The sequence below is a fragment of the Microcebus murinus genome, chromosome 4, assembly GCF_040939455.1.
Source record: "Microcebus murinus isolate Inina chromosome 4, M.murinus_Inina_mat1.0, whole genome shotgun sequence".
In the NCBI taxonomy this organism is placed as follows: Eukaryota; Metazoa; Chordata; class Mammalia; order Primates; family Cheirogaleidae; genus Microcebus; species Microcebus murinus.
The window spans coordinates 87,879,303-87,895,449 of NC_134107.1; the positions used below are offsets into that span (position 1 = coordinate 87,879,303).

The 16,147-nt window shown below is 42.7% G+C and overlaps 1 protein-coding gene and 1 pseudogene across 1 annotated transcript in view; one reads left to right on the forward strand and one right to left on the reverse strand.

The window, feature by feature from the left end:
- Nucleotides 1-1,031: 1,031 nt before the first annotated feature.
- LOC142870488 (small ribosomal subunit protein uS15-like) lies at nucleotides 1,032-2,642 on the reverse strand (annotated as a pseudogene).
- Nucleotides 2,643-6,010: 3,368 nt separating this feature from the next.
- ACAT1 (acetyl-CoA acetyltransferase 1) overlaps nucleotides 6,011-16,147 on the forward strand; it is a 28,811-nt gene continuing 18,674 nt past the window's right edge. The window contains exons 1-5 of the mRNA XM_012773724.3: nucleotides 6,011-6,163; nucleotides 10,758-10,805; nucleotides 12,876-12,993; nucleotides 13,268-13,363; nucleotides 13,589-13,689. Coding sequence (XP_012629178.2) covers nucleotides 6,092-6,163; nucleotides 10,758-10,805; nucleotides 12,876-12,993; nucleotides 13,268-13,363; nucleotides 13,589-13,689 — 435 coding nt within the window. The 5' untranslated portion in view covers nucleotides 6,011-6,091. The remainder of the gene's footprint in view (nucleotides 6,164-10,757; nucleotides 10,806-12,875; nucleotides 12,994-13,267; nucleotides 13,364-13,588; nucleotides 13,690-16,147) is intronic.

Below are 16,147 nucleotides of genomic sequence, written 5' to 3' on the forward strand. Positions count from 1 at the left end.
GCTGGCTTGAATCAGAGAACTCAGATCTTCTCCCATGGCACCGAATTTTGTGTGTGTGTGTGTGTGTGTCAGGGGGTTGGTCCTGCTGTCACACTCCCATGTGGACTATAAGCTGCAGGAGATGGCTCAGGGCCTTCTGTCAGGGACATTCATCAATGGCTAATCCTCTTGCTTCCTCTCCAGCCATAGCCGTTCTCCCCTAAACTCTATTTAACTAGTATTGGGTGGCAGTAGGAAAATGGATTCTCAGATGTCTTTCACTTGAACTATGGCTTTCACGTAGTAGGAAAAAAATTTAGTGTCCTTTTGTTTTTCTGTGATGGTTCTGCTTCCCCTCAGGGTGACAACAGCTTCGCCCTTGGGGGAAATGGGAGGTAGTCGCAGATGAAAAAAGAAGTGGGGCTGGAGCGGGCAGCACATCATGACATAATCTGGTTGCCTGCTACCTTTTCCACAATTCTCTCTCCTTCTACTTTGGTGACTCCTCTTCCTCCACCTAAATGCCAGTTGTTCTATGAGTTTCTCTCTTTGTAGACTCCACTTTGGGGATCTCATCCAACTAATACCTTCAACTATTACTTCTGTAACTCTCAATCCTGTGTTTTAATCCTCAATTGGTTTCCAATTCATATTTTTTGAGAAATGTAGGTAAATCTGGGAGTGGTAGTGCACGCCTGTAATCCCAGCACTTTGGGAAGCCAAGGCAGGAGGATCACTTTGAGGCTAGGAGCTTGAGACCCACCTGGGCAACATAGCAAGATTGCTATCTATATGGAAAAAAAGAGAGAAAGAAATGTAAATAAAGATCAAAATTAGTTTTTATTTATCTAGGGGTCTAAATTTCTCCAAGTATAGACCACTTGGGGTAGTATAGTTATTCTGGATGTAGTGAGTTTCCCTATTTTCTTTAAACATTTTCCAAGTCCTAGATTCTTAAATTATTAACTACATTTTTGCCTGCTGCTCATATTGGTAGCAAAGTTGCTCTTATTTATTTTTTTAGTTAATGATTTTATTGCTTAAATAGACAAATTTATGCAACCAGGGCAGAGGCTGTGGATGACTCATACTTCCAACTGGGAGGGAATCTCACTTGGCTTTGTAATATCAAGCCAATCGGTGAATCCAACTATCAGAATCAAATGGAATTTAGCATGCTTATCCTTCCTGTTTTGCCCAGGATGCTTTGGAATAGCAACTGCTTTCTTAATTAAATGGTAGAGATCTTCAGGAAGATCAAGAGCAAGTCCTGGCCAAGCACTGTGGCTCACGCCTATAATCCTAGCACTCTGGGAGGCCAAGGCAGGCAGATTGCTCAAGGTCAGGAGTTCGAAACCAGCCTGAGCAAGAGTGAGACCATGTCTCTACTAAATATGGAAAGAAATTAATTGGCCAACTAAAAATATATAGGAAAAGAAAATTAGCCGGACATGGTGGCACATGCCTTAGTCCCAGCTACTCAGGAGGGTGAAGCAGGAGGATTGCTTAAGCCCAGGAGTTTGAGGTTGCTGTGAGCTAGGGTGATGCCACGGCACTCTAGCCCAGGACACAGAGTAAGACTCTGTCTTAAAAAAAAAAAAAGAGCAAAAGAGCAAGTCCTGTGGACTTAAGAATTCTCAAGATTTTATTGCCTGTCACAAAACAGACCTGTGCAACCATGAGGATCCCATTGATTTGTGAGGGAGTTGTTAGGTCTGTCTTGATGTTGCCTGGTCCTCAGTTCCCAGTGTCAGGAATGAGTACAAGTACCGATCACTGATGATGAGTGATCGCAAATACGAAGCAATTCCACATGAAGAGTTTATCACAGAAAAGGGAGACACTAAACAGAGTGCAGTGAAAGTAAAGAAGGAAGCTATACAAAGTGAAAATATGTTCCAGAGAGAGGAATGGACTCCCAGGTGGTCATCTTCTTTTTTTTTTTTTTTTTTTTGAGACTGTCTCACTCTGTTGTTTGGGCTAGAGTGCCGTGGTGTCAGCCTAGCTCACAGCAACCTCAAACTCCTGGGCTCAAGCGATCCTCCTGTCCCAGCCTCCCTAGTAGCTGGGACTACAGAAATACACCATCATGCCCGGCTAATTTTTTCTATTTTTAGTTGTTTGGCTAATTTCTTTCTATTTATAGTAGGCACGGGTCTTGCTCTTGCTCAGGCTGGTCTGGAACTCATGAGCTCAAGCGATCCTCCAGCCTTGGCCTCCCAGAGTGCTAGGGTTACAGGCGTGATCCAGCCCCAGGTGGTCATCTTTTATTGACTTGGTCTGGGGCAGGGCTTGCAGGTGTTGGGATGTTACCAAAGAATTGACAGTTGTTCTTATATAACAAAGTTCCATCCACTTATGCTCCACAGGTGTGTAAACAACAAAACCCCAAATTCCCGTTAATTATGTTTCCCTTAACTAAGTTTTTTTTTTTCCTGTAGTCCCTTCCCCCGATTAGTCCCCAGCTTCCCTGCCCCTAGGAACCACCCTCCTGGCCTACACCTACCACCTGCAGATTTGATCTCTACCTAACAGGAGTCCCACCCTTCCTGGCCAGTTTGTAAATCTGCTCCTTCCACTTGTCAGATGTCAACTTAAGCCCAAGGAAATGCTGAGCGATAGGGCAGGGCCGACTGGGACAGGCCCTTCCTGGGAGCATGCATGAGACCATGATGGCAGCAGTTAGGCAGCGAATAAGAGCTCCTCTTATGTTTTTATTTATTTATTTTTTTGAGACAGAGTCTCACTTTGTTGCTCAGGCTAGAGTGAGTGCAGTGGCATCAGCCTAGCTCACAGCAACCTCAAACTCCTGGGCTCAAGCGATCCTCCTGCCTCAGCCTCCTGAGTAGCTGGGACTACAGGCATGTGCCACCATGCCCAGCTAATTTTTTCTATATATATGTACACATTTTTAGTTGGTCGATTAATTTCTTTTTATTTTTAGTAGAGACAGAGGTCTCGCTCAGGCTGGTTTCAAACTCCTGACCTTGAGCAATCCGCCTGCCTCCGCCTCCCACAGTGCTAGGATTACAGGCGTGAGCCACCACGCCCCAAAAACATCCTCTTATGTTTTTGAAGGTTAGTGTTGAAGAGCAGCTTGCCTGCTGTAGCTCTGGAAGTAAATTCACTGTTCTTCTCCCCCAGGTGTTCCTAAATCTCTCTGAACTTCTCTAGAAGCTGTCTTGTCCAACGTAGTGGCAGTGTTTCCTGGTAGTGCCTTTGATGGCAGAATTGTCTGATTAGAGCTCCCTGAAGTGGGTCTCTCCTAGGGCAGGTCTTTCCTAAGGCAAAATTAGTACAGTGGGTGGTTAAGAGCCTAGACCTAGCCATGGGCCTGCCTGTGTTCAATCTGCAGCTCTGTCACTACCAGCTCTGTGCCTTTGGACAAACTTCTGTGTTTGAGTTTTCCATCTGTAAAATGTGGATAATGATACTCCCTAATTCAATGGGTTATTATGAGGATTAAATGAATTAAACTGTCAAAGAAGTGGCCCATGTTAAGAACTATATAAGTAACTATTATTATAATCAGTCACCTTTTACTCTTTGATCCCCAGCCTTGGCTTCTGACAACTGGTAATCTCTATTTATTGGGCCAGAGCAGCTGTTTAATTTTCTGAGTTATTTCTTTAAGGATTCAACTTTTTCAGTTAGAAACATTATCTAATACAGGCCAGGTGCGGAGGCTCATGCCTGTAATCCTAGCACTCTGGGAGGCTAAGGCAGGTGGATTGCTTGAGCTTAGGAGTTCCAGAACAGCCTGAGCAAGAGTGAGACCCCCATCTCTACTAAAACTAGAAAAAAATTAGCCGGGCAACTAAAAATAGAAATAAAAAATTAGCCAGGCCTGATGGCTTGTGCCTGTAGCCCCAGCTACTCAGGAGGCTGAGGCAGCAGGATTGCTTGAGCCCAGGAGTTTGAGGTTGCTGTAAGCTAGGCTGACACCATGTCACTCTAGCCTGGGCAACAGAGCGAGACTCTGTCTCAAAAAATAGTGTGAGCCGGGCGCGGTGGCTCATGCCTGTAATCCTAGCACTCTGGGAGGCTGAGGCAGGCGGATTGCTAGAGGTCAGGAGTTCGAAAGCAGCCTGAGCAAGAGCGAGACCCCATCTCTACTGTAAATAGAAGGAAATTAATTGGCCAACTAATATATATATATATATATATATAAAAAATTAGCCGGGCATGGTGGCGCATGCCTGTAGTCCCAGCTACTCGGGAGGCTGAGGCAGGAGGATTGCTTGAGCTCAGGAGTTTGAGGTTGCTGTGAGCTAGGCTGACGCCACGGCACTCACTCTAGCCTGGGCAACAAGCGAGACTCTGTCTCAAAAAAAAAAAAAAATAGTGTGTATATTTTATCTAATACATCATCAGGCTGGTTTTCAAATGGTGACCTTGAGCGATCTACCCGCCTTGGCCTCCCAGAGTGCTAGGATTACAGTCATGACCCACTGCGCCTGGCCCTCACAGAAGTATTAAGGGACCAACTTGGGGTGACTGGGAAATTAAAGATAGATGTGCTATATTTATGTGTTGCTGTGTAAAAAAAATAATTAGCCCGAAACATTATGGATTTAATTACAATAACCATTTATTTTCTCTTATTGTTTTCTGTGGATCATGAATTCAGACAGCTCAGTGGGGACAGCTTGTCTCTGCTTCATGATTTCTGGGGTCTCAGCTGGAAGGGTTGAAGGCTGGGGAATCGAATCATCTGAGGCATTTTTAAAACCATAAAAATCTGTATTTCTGCCTGGACCTCTCTGGGAAGGTCACATAGAGTCACTTCTGCCATACTTCATTGGTTGTGGCAGTCAGCACTCCCTGTCCAGATTCAAGGGGAAGGAACACAGACCCTACTTCTAGGAGGAAGAGTGTCACTGACTGAAAGAAAAGCTTGTGTGGCCGGATAACATAGATGTGGCCATCTTTGAAAAGTACCATCTCCCAGAGTTGCCAACAAAACATAATATGTTAAAATATAATGGTGGATGGTTTCACTTTATTTAGGAAAAACATGGGTTTGGCTTAGGGCAAATTGAAGTGCTTAATTTGTACGTTGTCGTTCCTTTTTTATAGGACAATCAATATAAAGGAAAATGTTTCAAAGTCACAAAGATATGCTATCCCCAGCTGAAGGTCCAAAGTTAAGTAATGGGTTCCCAAAATGTAAGAATAATCATAGCTAATCTACCATTTATATTGGCCTCTGGGAAAAGGTATAGGGAAACAAAGCAATATAATGGTATCAGTTGAGACCTCAGTTTTACCACTCTCTGTGCAATCATGAACAACAAAATTTCTTTGCATCTCCGTTACCTCATTAGTTGAACGGTGGATAACAGTAGCATCTAATTCATGGGATTCTGGTGAAGAGTAATCTTGTTAATTGTTCAGTAAACTTTGTGTATTCTAGTCCTCTTCTTCCTTCTGAAAAACAATTGCAAATTTGTCATAAGTGAAAAGCGAATTGGATTTTCATGGGTGGGGGGTGGGGGTAATGGCTCAAGGTCCAGAGTTTGAAACCAGCCTGAGCAAGAGCTAGACACCCCCCCTCTACTAAAAATAAATTAACTGGCCAACTAAAAACATATAGAAAAAATTAGCCAGGCATGGTGGCGCGTGCCTGTAGTCCCAGCTACTCGGGAGGCTGAGGCAGGAGGATTGTTTGGAGCCCAGGAGTTTGAGGTTGCTGTGAGCTAGGCTGACGCCACGGCACTCTAGCCTGGCCAAAAAAAAAAGAAAAAAATGTTCATGAGTTTCTTTTGTTCTAGGTAGATGTAAGTGACAGAATCATGCTCAGGGAACTGGAAAGGCTCGAGCTACTCATAACCGCCGGCCTCAGAAGGTTAGAAGTGGCGGAACAGTACGCCGCCGTTCCTCGCGCCGCGTCCTTCAACACCGACCTCCTACCGGATCGGCTGCGGCGCGGGCGCGCCGGCCCCGCCCACCCGTGGCTGCCGGCCAATCCCCGCCGACCGCGGCGGCGCGAGGCGGCGGGCGGGGAGGTGTGGCGGGGGCGGCGTCTGCTCGCGCGCGAGGTTGGCTGGCGGCGAGTTCCCGCGGCCCCGCCCTGCCCTTGAGTCCTCGGCTCCCGGCTCTGCGACACACCATGGCTATGCTGGCGGCCCTTGTGCGCGGCGGCGCCCGCAGCCGCAGCCCCCCGCTTCGGTGGGTGCTGCAGGTAAGCGGGGCTCGTCCCCCGGGTGGGCCTCGGCCCCGCTGCGCCCCTTCCCCTGCCTCGGATGGTCCCTGCTGGCGGCGTAGGCCCAGAGACAGTCGCCCGACGGGGGTCTCGCCCCCAAAGCTCCGGCAGTGCTCCGACGACGCCCGGGACTCACTTATCTCTACTAGGCGTGCAGGGGCCCCGCCTGATCCCCGCGGTTGCTGATTCTGCTGTGTCAGGGGCACACGTGCGGGCAGGTAGGCCCGCGACTGGCTCCTGCTCGGTCCGGCTGGAGAGAGATTTTGGAGGCCCCTGCAACTGTTTTCCAAGATGGTCGTTAAAACATATTCGTGCGCGTTATTGTCAAGAGAGAGGTTTTCTTTTCTTTTTTTTCCCCAATCATTGGGCATACAGGGGGTGAGGACGCTATGTGATAATAAACAGATGATAACACAAGAAATGAATTTTCCATATGTTGAAGCTAGGGAACCTGCACCCCAGGTTTAGTGTCTGGCAAAGCCTCTAGAATAGGTAGAGGAGAACTTGAGGGTGTGGTTGGTGAAGCTTGAGTTTTCCAGGTGGGTCGGCTTTGAAATCATTGTGTTGCAAGAGTTTGGATTTGACCCAGGTCAGTGGGGACTGTTGGTACATTTGTTTTTGTCATAAGCAGAGGTCATGAAGAATTAGAGTTGGGGGTAAAACCAGTGTCTGAGTGTAGAGTGACATAACTTGAACTAGGGTGCTGGCAATAGGAGCTGAAAGGGAGCAGCATTATGCAAGAGATTATGAAAGAATAAACATACAACTTGACAGTTATGAGGTGAGGGTGGAGCCAAGGGAAAAGTGAGAGTCTAAAATCAATCCTAGGTGACTGAGATAATAGAAAAGTCAGGAGTAGATTTGCAGGACAGATGAGCTCTTAGTCTATTTGTTAGTTACATGGAATGACTACGGAAATCACAAAAATGTAGTTAGGTTAACTTGGATTTCAACCAGTATTGACTAAGGTTAACTTGGATTTCAGCCAGTATTGACTAGGTGAAATAGGTGAAGTAGATATGTTTAAAAAATGCAGAACCTTCTAAATTTATGGTTTAATTAAGCTCTCACAATCAAACACAAATGTTCCTTACGAAAAAAATGAACCTATAAGTTATATACATATGGTATGTGAGAATCAGTTGTATTGGATGTTATTTGAATTGAGTGGTCATATACTGAACCATGGAAATTGGTTTGTTTTAACAAGATTTTCAGTTTTCTCTGCCATCCTGTGGAATGGAATTTGACCTCACTCATTACAGTGGCTCCCACCCCTTTGTCCCCCAAATCTCCTTTATGGTCAACAAACCTTGATGGACTTTTTTGGAGCTTGTTGCTTTTCTAGCTTTAATCACTTTTCTCTCTCGTCAAAGGAGTGGTCTCTACTTACCACCTCCCATTTATTCTACATCTATTTCTCTTTAACCCTCTGGAGTTAAAATTCTGTGCCACTCACCTGGAAAATACCAGTATTTTTTTTTTCTGTGTTTTTTTTCTTCTTGACCTTTATACTATATTTGACACTATTGACTACTCCTGCCTTGAAACTACTGTTTTATGTTTTGATCCACTATTATTCTGCATCTTTTAGTGCTCAGACATTTTTTGTTGTTTTGAGACAGTGCAATAGCATGATCATAGCTCACTGCAACCTCAGATTCTTGGGCTCAGGTGATCCTCTTGCCTCAACCTCCCAAGAAGCTGGGACTGTAGGCACATGCCACCACACCCAGCTACTTTTCCCCATTTTTGGTAGAGACTGGTCTGGCCCTTGCTCAGTTTGCTCTCCAACTCCTGACCTCAAGCTATCCTCCCACTTTGGCCTCCCAGAGTGCTAGGATTACAGTGTCACTTGAATGTCAAGGGAGGTTAGATTTTCAAGGAGAGACTGTTAGTTTCCCAGGGCTGCAGAGTTCTACTAAATGGGCAGCTTAAAGCAATGGAAATGTATTGTCTCCCAGTTCTAGAGGCTGGAAGTCCAAAATCATAGTGCCAGCAGGGCTGTTCTCCCCCTGACTAGTTAAATGAATTCCCCCCTTGTTTCCTCCTAGCTTCTGGTGGGTGTGGGCAGTCTTTGGAGTTCCTTGGTTTGTATCAGAGCTTCTTGCTCCAATCCTCCATCTACACATGGCATTGACCCTGTGTCTTCCCTTCATCTTCCTTCTGTGTCTGTTTCTGTGTCCAAATTTTACCTTTTTATAAAGATACCAGTCATATTGGATTGGGGCCCACCTAATGACTGCTTTTTTTTTTTTTTTGAGACAAAGAGTCTTGCTTTGTTGCCCAGGCTAGAGTGAGTGCTGTGGTGTTAGCCTAGCTCACAGCAACCTCAAACTCCTGGGCTAAATCAATCCTCCTGCCTCAGCTTCCCGAGTAGCTGGGACTGCAGACATGCGCCACCATGCCTGGCTAATTTTTTCTTTATATATTAGTTGGCCAATTAATTTCTTTCTATTTATAGTAGAGACGGTTTTGCTCTTGCTGAGGCTGGTTTTGCACTCCTCACCTCGAGGCCACCTCGGCCTCCCAGAGTGCAGAGTAAATGCAGTAATGACTGCATTTTAACTTGATTACCTCGGTAAAGACCCCATTTCCAAATAAGGTTACAGACTGAGGTACTGGGGGTTAGCACTTCTTTTTGGGGTAGACACAACTGAACCCAAACCAGAAGTTGGTATTTTGTTTGTTTGTTTGTTTTTTGAGACTGGGTCTTGCTTGCTCTGTTATTTAGACTGGAGTACAATGGTATCCTAGGTCACTGTAACTTCAGACTCCTGGGATCAAGCAATCCTCCTGCCTCAGCCTCTCCTGTAGCCAAGAGTACATACATGCACCACCATGCTCAGCCACTTTATAAGTTTTTTGTAGAGAAGGGGCCTCTCTGTGTTGCTCAGGCTGGTCTTGAACTCCTGGGCTCAAGTGATCTTCCTTGCCTTGGCCTCCCAAAGTGCTTAGATTACAGGTGTGCACCACTGTGCTCAGCCAAAAGGTTGTTATCAACTTCAACCATTTGTCAACACTGTCAAAATTTAACATACCAGAGTGGTTATGTAAGATTTTAACAAAGGCATTATATAAATGAAATACATAAAATGAACATATACCTAAAACAAAAAGTGTGGATTGAAATTAGCATAACTATTTCATACTAGGAGACATTTATAAAGACATGAAGAAATACAGATTTGGGATATCATGATTTTATGTAAGAGAATTTTGCTTTCCTTATACAATAAGATGCATAAACACAGGGTACTTTTTTTTTTTTTTTTCTTTTGAGACAGAGTCTCGCTTTGTTGCCCAGGCTAGAGTAAGTGCCGTGGCGTCAGCCTAGCTCACAGCAACCTCAAACTCCTGGGCTCAAGGGATCCTCCTGCCTCAGCCTCCCAGGTAGCTGGGACTACAGGCATGCGCCACCATGCCTGGCTAATTTTTTCTATGTATATTAGTTGGCCAATTAATTTCTTTCTATTTATAGTAGAGACGAGGTCTCGCTCTTGCTCAGGTTGGTTTTGAACTCCTGAACTCAAACGATCCGCCTGCCTCGGCCTCCCAAAGAGCTAGGATTACAGGGGTGAGCCACCTTGCCCAGCCAACACAGGGTACTTTGATTACTAACTGCTATCCTTTCTATCCTAAGTTGAAAAGTTTAGAAACAATTTAGTTACTTTCCCCAAAATATGTTCATAATAGTGTAGAGCCCAAAAGTGGACTCTGGAGTCAGACCGGGTGGATTTGTGATGCCAGCCCTGCTGTCTCCTGGCTGTAGGACTTCGGTTTGGCTGCTTCATCCGCCAGTGCTTCAGTTTCCTCATCTGTCAAAGGATGGTGATCGTGCCCACAGTGTCTGGGATATGTTCCAAGTCCAACCATTTGTATCTGCCCCCTTGTTCCCTTCCTAGCATTGGGCACATCAGCTCTGTTGGTCTCCTTCCCTTTTTCTACTTCTGCCCTACTACAGTCAGTTCTCTACACTGCTGCGGCTCAATGAGGTACCAGTACTTATCTGTTAGAATGCCTAAAAACAAAACGGTTTGAAAACTGACCAGTCTTTAGGCAGGGCATGGTGGCCTACACCTGTAATCCTACCATTCTGGGAGGCTGAGGTGGGAGGATCGCTTGAGCTCAGGACTTTAAGACCAGCTTTAGCAAGAGTAAGACCCCATTTCTACTGAAAAATTGAAAAAATTAGCTGGGCGTGGTTGTGTGCCTATAGTCCTAGCTACTCGGGAGGCTGAGGCAGGAGGATCGCTTGAGCCTAGGAGTGTGAGGCTGCTGTGAGCTAGGCTGACGCCACAGCACTCCAGCCCAGGCAACAGAGTGAGACTCTGTCTCAAAAAAAAAAAAGAAAAAAGAAAATACATTTCCAATGAATGTATGAACTCAGAAAAGTTTATTATGAGGAGTAAAATAAGTCTGAATTTATAAAAGTGATATATATTGACTGGAAAATTTAGAATTAAAAGCACAAAGAAGCAGAAAGAAATCACCATACTCTCATCACTTATACTTATAAAATGATGTAGATTGATATTTTTACATTATAACATTACGAATACTTATATTACAGGAAATAAGGTATATGGAGCGAAGTTATGCGTCAAAACCCACTTTGAATGTAAGTATAAATTTAAATTGTGCTTTAAAATTTCAGGAATTTAAAGGAAGTGTCAATAAAATTGTATATACTTATGATTTGGGTATATGTGAAGGTCAAAGCAGGATTATGCCATGGTTAGGAGTAGCTAACTATTCAAATATTAAACTCCTAGATTACCATAAGAAATTTCAGCTAGTCCCTGCATAATTCCTGCTTCTCCATATTCTGCAAAACAACCTTTCCTCTAAAACTGGCAGTGTTCTTCCTTTACTCTCAGAGAGCCCTGTTATATTGTGTTGGTACAATGAAGAGATCACATGGAAGATTCCAGAAGAGTGGGCCTGGCGATTAGATAAGAAGGGTCATCACATAGTATTTTCTGAGGGCTCCTCTCTTTGCTTTATAAGGGTCACTAAAGTGACTTAGTAATGTCTTTCTTTTCTTTTTTTTTTGAGACAGAGTCTCACTCTGTTGCCCGGGCTGGAGTGCTGTGGCATCATCCTAGCTCACAGCAACCTCAAACTCCTGGGCTTAAGCAATCCTCCTGCCTCAGCCTCCCCAAAAGCTGGGACTACAGGCACACACCATCATGCCTGGCTAATTTTTTTCTATATATTTTTAGTTGGCCAATTAATGTCTTTCTTTTTTTAGTAGAGACGGGGTCTTGCTCTTGCTCAGGCTGGTTTTGAACTCCTGACCTTGAGCGATACTCCTGCCTCGGCCTCCCAGAGTGCTAGGATTATAGGCTTGAGCCTTGAGCCTCCCACTCCCGAGGCGGCAGTTGCTCCTGCAGCTGACACAGTGAGCAGTAATATCTTTCTAATCAAAATCTAGGCAATAGGCTGGGTGTGGGGTGTGGCTCATGCCTATAATCCTAGCACTCTGGGAGGCTGAGGCAGGAGGATTGGTCAAGGTCAGGAGTTCGAAACCAACCTGAGCAAGAGCAAGATCTTGTCTCTACTAAAAATAGAAAGACATTAATTGGCCAACTAAAAACATATATAGAAAAAATTAGCCGGGCATGGTGGCTCATGCCTGTAGTCCCAGCTACTCAGGCGGCTGCGGCAGAAGGATTGCATGAGGTTGCCGTGACGTAGGCTGACGCCATGCACTCTAGCCTGGGAAACACAATGAGACTCTGTCTCAAAAAAAAAAAATCTAGGCAACAATTCTTATTTATCTACAAGTTTAATAGGATATTATGGAAGACAAGTGTGAGGAGAAAATTATTACAATGGTGTTCTATTTTTACAGTATTCAAGAGAACTTTTATCTACTTTTTCTTTTCATATTATTATTGTCCTATTGCTTAAGAAATTATGGCTCTGGCAGTGTCCTAGTTAAGTGGTATGGCCCCAACTAGGATATAGGTGTTGATTCCTAACCCAGAGTTCCCTTCAGTAAGGGACCCTCTTAGTTATTATGTAGTTAACAAGGATAAAGTGACCATTTCCTTTTTTTTTTTTTTTTTTTTTTTTGAGACAGAGTCTTGCTTTGTTGCCCAGGCTAGAGTGAGTGCCGTGGCATCAGCCTAGCTCACAGCAACCTCAAACTCCTGGGCTCAAGCAATCCTGCCTCAGCCTCCCGAGTAGCTGGGACTACAGGCATGCGCCACCATGCACAGCTGATTTTTTCTCTATATATTAGTTGGCCAATTAATTTCTTTGTATTTATAGTAGAGACAGGGTCTCGCTCTTGCTCAGGATGGATTCGAACTCCTGACCTTAGCGATTCGGCCGCCTCGGCCTCCCAGAGAGCTAGGATTACAGGCGTGAGCCATCGCGGCCCGGCCCATTTCTTAATTTGAGGAGTAGAATTGAAACTCAAGTGTTTAACCTCAGACCTCCTGTGGAGAATGAGGAAGTCTCTAGGGTTTTAGGGTTTGTTTGTGTTAGGTTTTCTATTAGGTCTTAAATCATAAAGCCCTAGCATTGAACTTGTTAGTTTTATAGCTGTTTAGATAGAGATTATTCTTTGATGACTAATTACTCATTTCTTAGATAATATATTTCTGAATTATGTTTATTTAATGAAAGATGATTTAGGTAAAATACCTATAGTAGTTTTTACCAACTTTTGTCTTGCCAGGAAGTGGTCATAGTAAGTGCTACAAGAACACCCATTGGATCCTTTCTAGGCAGCCTTTCCTCAGTGCCAGCCACCAAACTTGGTTCCATTGCAATACAGGGAGCCATTGAAAAGGCAGGTGAGTAGTTGCTTTGCTTTTTATGTTGAGGAGACAAAATGATTCAATGGAACAGATATTTATTTTGCATTTACTATACACATAACACTTAGTAATGACATAATGCCTACATTTCTGAATTCTCTTGTAAAGAAGTCTTTGGATTGAAACTCAAAACTGACAAGAAAAAGAAACCTTTCCTACTAGGTAATGTCATGTACCTTATTAGGTAATCAGTAGTTATTAAATTGAATAAAATATAGAAATGCCTTTTTGGCATTTTTTTTTTCTAAAGGGATTCCAAAAGAAGAAGTGAAAGAAGCATACATGGGTAATGTTATACAAGGAGGTGAAGGACAAGCCCCTGCAAGGCAAGCAGCGTTGGGTGCAGGTACCAGGAATATCTTTTTGCTTTTATACTTAACATGTGTAAAATGGCAAAGTGGAAGTCATTTTAGCTTAAATAAAATATTAAATGAGTTATATAATCTATAGAAACATTGGCAGAAGAAATGTTTTAGGTTATACTAATGTACTCTATTAATTTTAATTCTATAGTTGTGTTTGAAAAGTGAGTATCTCTGTTTTTCAAAATTGTAACTTATTTTTGTTTTAGGCTTACCTATTTCTACTCCATGCACCACCATAAACAAAGTTTGTGCTTCAGGAATGAAAGCTATCATGCTGGCCTCTCAAAATCTTATGTGTGGACATCAGGTAAGAAGCACCTTCTTTTCCATCTATTAAAATAATATCCAGTACTAAAAGACACTGAAAATCTAAGCATATTCATGTCCTAAAAATGAGGTTCTTTGTCATAAATGAAGTTGCTGTGTTGTCTCAGATACTCAGATCTCAGATTCTGTATTTGCTAATTCCATTTGAATTATGGTCAAAATGATAGCCAAAGTGTCTTGTGTTAAAACGTAGTTTTCAGGCTAGGTGCGGTGGCTCACTTCTATAATCCTAGAATTTGGGAAGGTGGTGGGATTACTTAGGCCAGGAGTTCAAAACCAGCCCTGAGTAACATAGTGAGACCCTGTCTCTACAAAAAATTCAATAATTAGTTGGGCATAGTGCTGTGTTGTGGTCCCAGCTACTTGGGAGGCTGAGGTGGGAGGACTGCTTGAGCCTGGGGGTTATAGGTTTCAGTGACCTACGATCATGCCACTATATGCTAAGGCAGCTTAGTCTTTTTTTTTACACTCCCATGTTTATTGCATCACTATTTACCATAGCTAAGATTTAGAATCAACCTAAGTGTCCATCCACAGATGAATAGATAAAGAAATTATGGTACATATACACAGTAGAATATTATACAGTCATAAAAAGAATGAAATCCTTCTGTATTCAACAACATGGTTGGAACTGGAGAACATTATGTTAAGTGAAGTAAGCCAAGCACAGAAAAGCAAATCTCACATGTTCTCTCTCATATGTAGGAGCTAAATATTAAAACAATTGATCTCATGGAGAGAGAGAGTAGAATAATGGTTACCAGAGGCTGGGAAGGGTAGGGGGAGCAGGGAATAAAGTGGGAATGGTTAATGGGTACAAAAATATGGTTAGATAGTTAGATCGAATTAACAGTATTTGATATTTGATAGTATAACAAAGTGACTATAGTCAACAATAAGTTATAGTATACTTAAAAATAACTAAAAGAGTGGGATTATAATGTTCCTAACACAAAGAAATGATAATGCTTGAGGCAATGGGTACCCCTATTACCTTGATTTGATTAATACTCATTGTATGCCTGTATCAAAACATCACATGGTCCCTATAAATATATACAACTATTATATACCCATAATAATTAAAAATGAAAAATTAAGAAAACCCAAACGCCACATTGTCTTATTACTGTATCTTTGTATAAGTCCCCCATTTTGTTCTTCTTTTTAAAAATAGTCTTTGTTATTTCAGTTCCTTTGTATTTTCATATAAAGTTTTGAAGTTTCTGTATAAAAGCTACCAGTGTTTTTATTGGGATTCCAATGAATCTATAGATTGGTTAGGGAAAACTTAACAGACATCATTACAATATTGTGTCCCAATCCACGGACATGATATATTTCTCCTATTTTTTAGTTCTTCACTTTCTATATTTGTAGTCTTTAGTGTACAGGTCTGTGGCATATTTCATTAAATTTATCCCTAAATAGTTCATATCTTGTAATGCTATTGTAAATCGCATGGGTTTTTTTATTCCAGTTGAATGTTAGCAGTTTATAGAAGTACAATTATTTTGTATACGGACCTTCCTAAACTCACTTATTAGTCCTAGTGGCTTTATGTACATTACTGAGGATTTTCTACTTAGAGATCATGTCACTATGCCTTTTATAACTTTTTCCTGTCATTCTGTACTACCTAGGAACTCCACTACAATATTGAATAGAAATGGTGAGAGCAGACATCTTTGTCTTGCTCTGAATTTAGGGGGCAAAGCATTTTTAGTCTTTCAGCACTAAGTATAATGCTAGCTGCAGGGTCTTTTTTTTTTTTTTTTTTTTTTTTTTGAGACAGAGTCTCACTGTGTTGCCCGAGCTAGAGTGCTGTAGCCTCACCCTAACTCACAGCAACCTCAAACACCTGGGCTCCAGTGATCCTTCTGCCTCAGCCTCCCCAGAAGCTGGGAGTACAGGCATGTGCCACCATGCCGGGCTAAGTTTTTCTATATATTTTTAGTTGGCCAATTAATTTCTTTCTATTTTTAGTAGAGACAGGGTCTCATTCTTGCTCAGGCTGGTTTCGAACTCCTGACCTTGAGCAACTCCTGACCTTGAGCAATCCTCCCACCTCTGTCTCCCAGAGTGCTAGGATTACTGGCATGAGCCACCACGCCCGGCCTGCAGGATCTTTTTTGTGGATGCCTATTAGACTGAGAAGGTTCCTTTTTTATTCCTAGTATGCTGAGAGATTATATTGTGAATAGATCTTAAAATTTTCAAATGCTTTTTCTGTATCTACTGAGGTGATCAGTGTTTTTCTCTTTTTTTTTTTTTTTTTTATTTTATTTTTTTTCTCCATAACATGGGGGCGATGTTTTTCTCTTTTAACATACTGCATTATGTTGATTTGTTTTTGTGTATTAAACTGATAACTGCCTTCCCAATTAGTTAAGATATATTGTCTTTTTGTATATTGCTAGATTCAATTTGCTAAT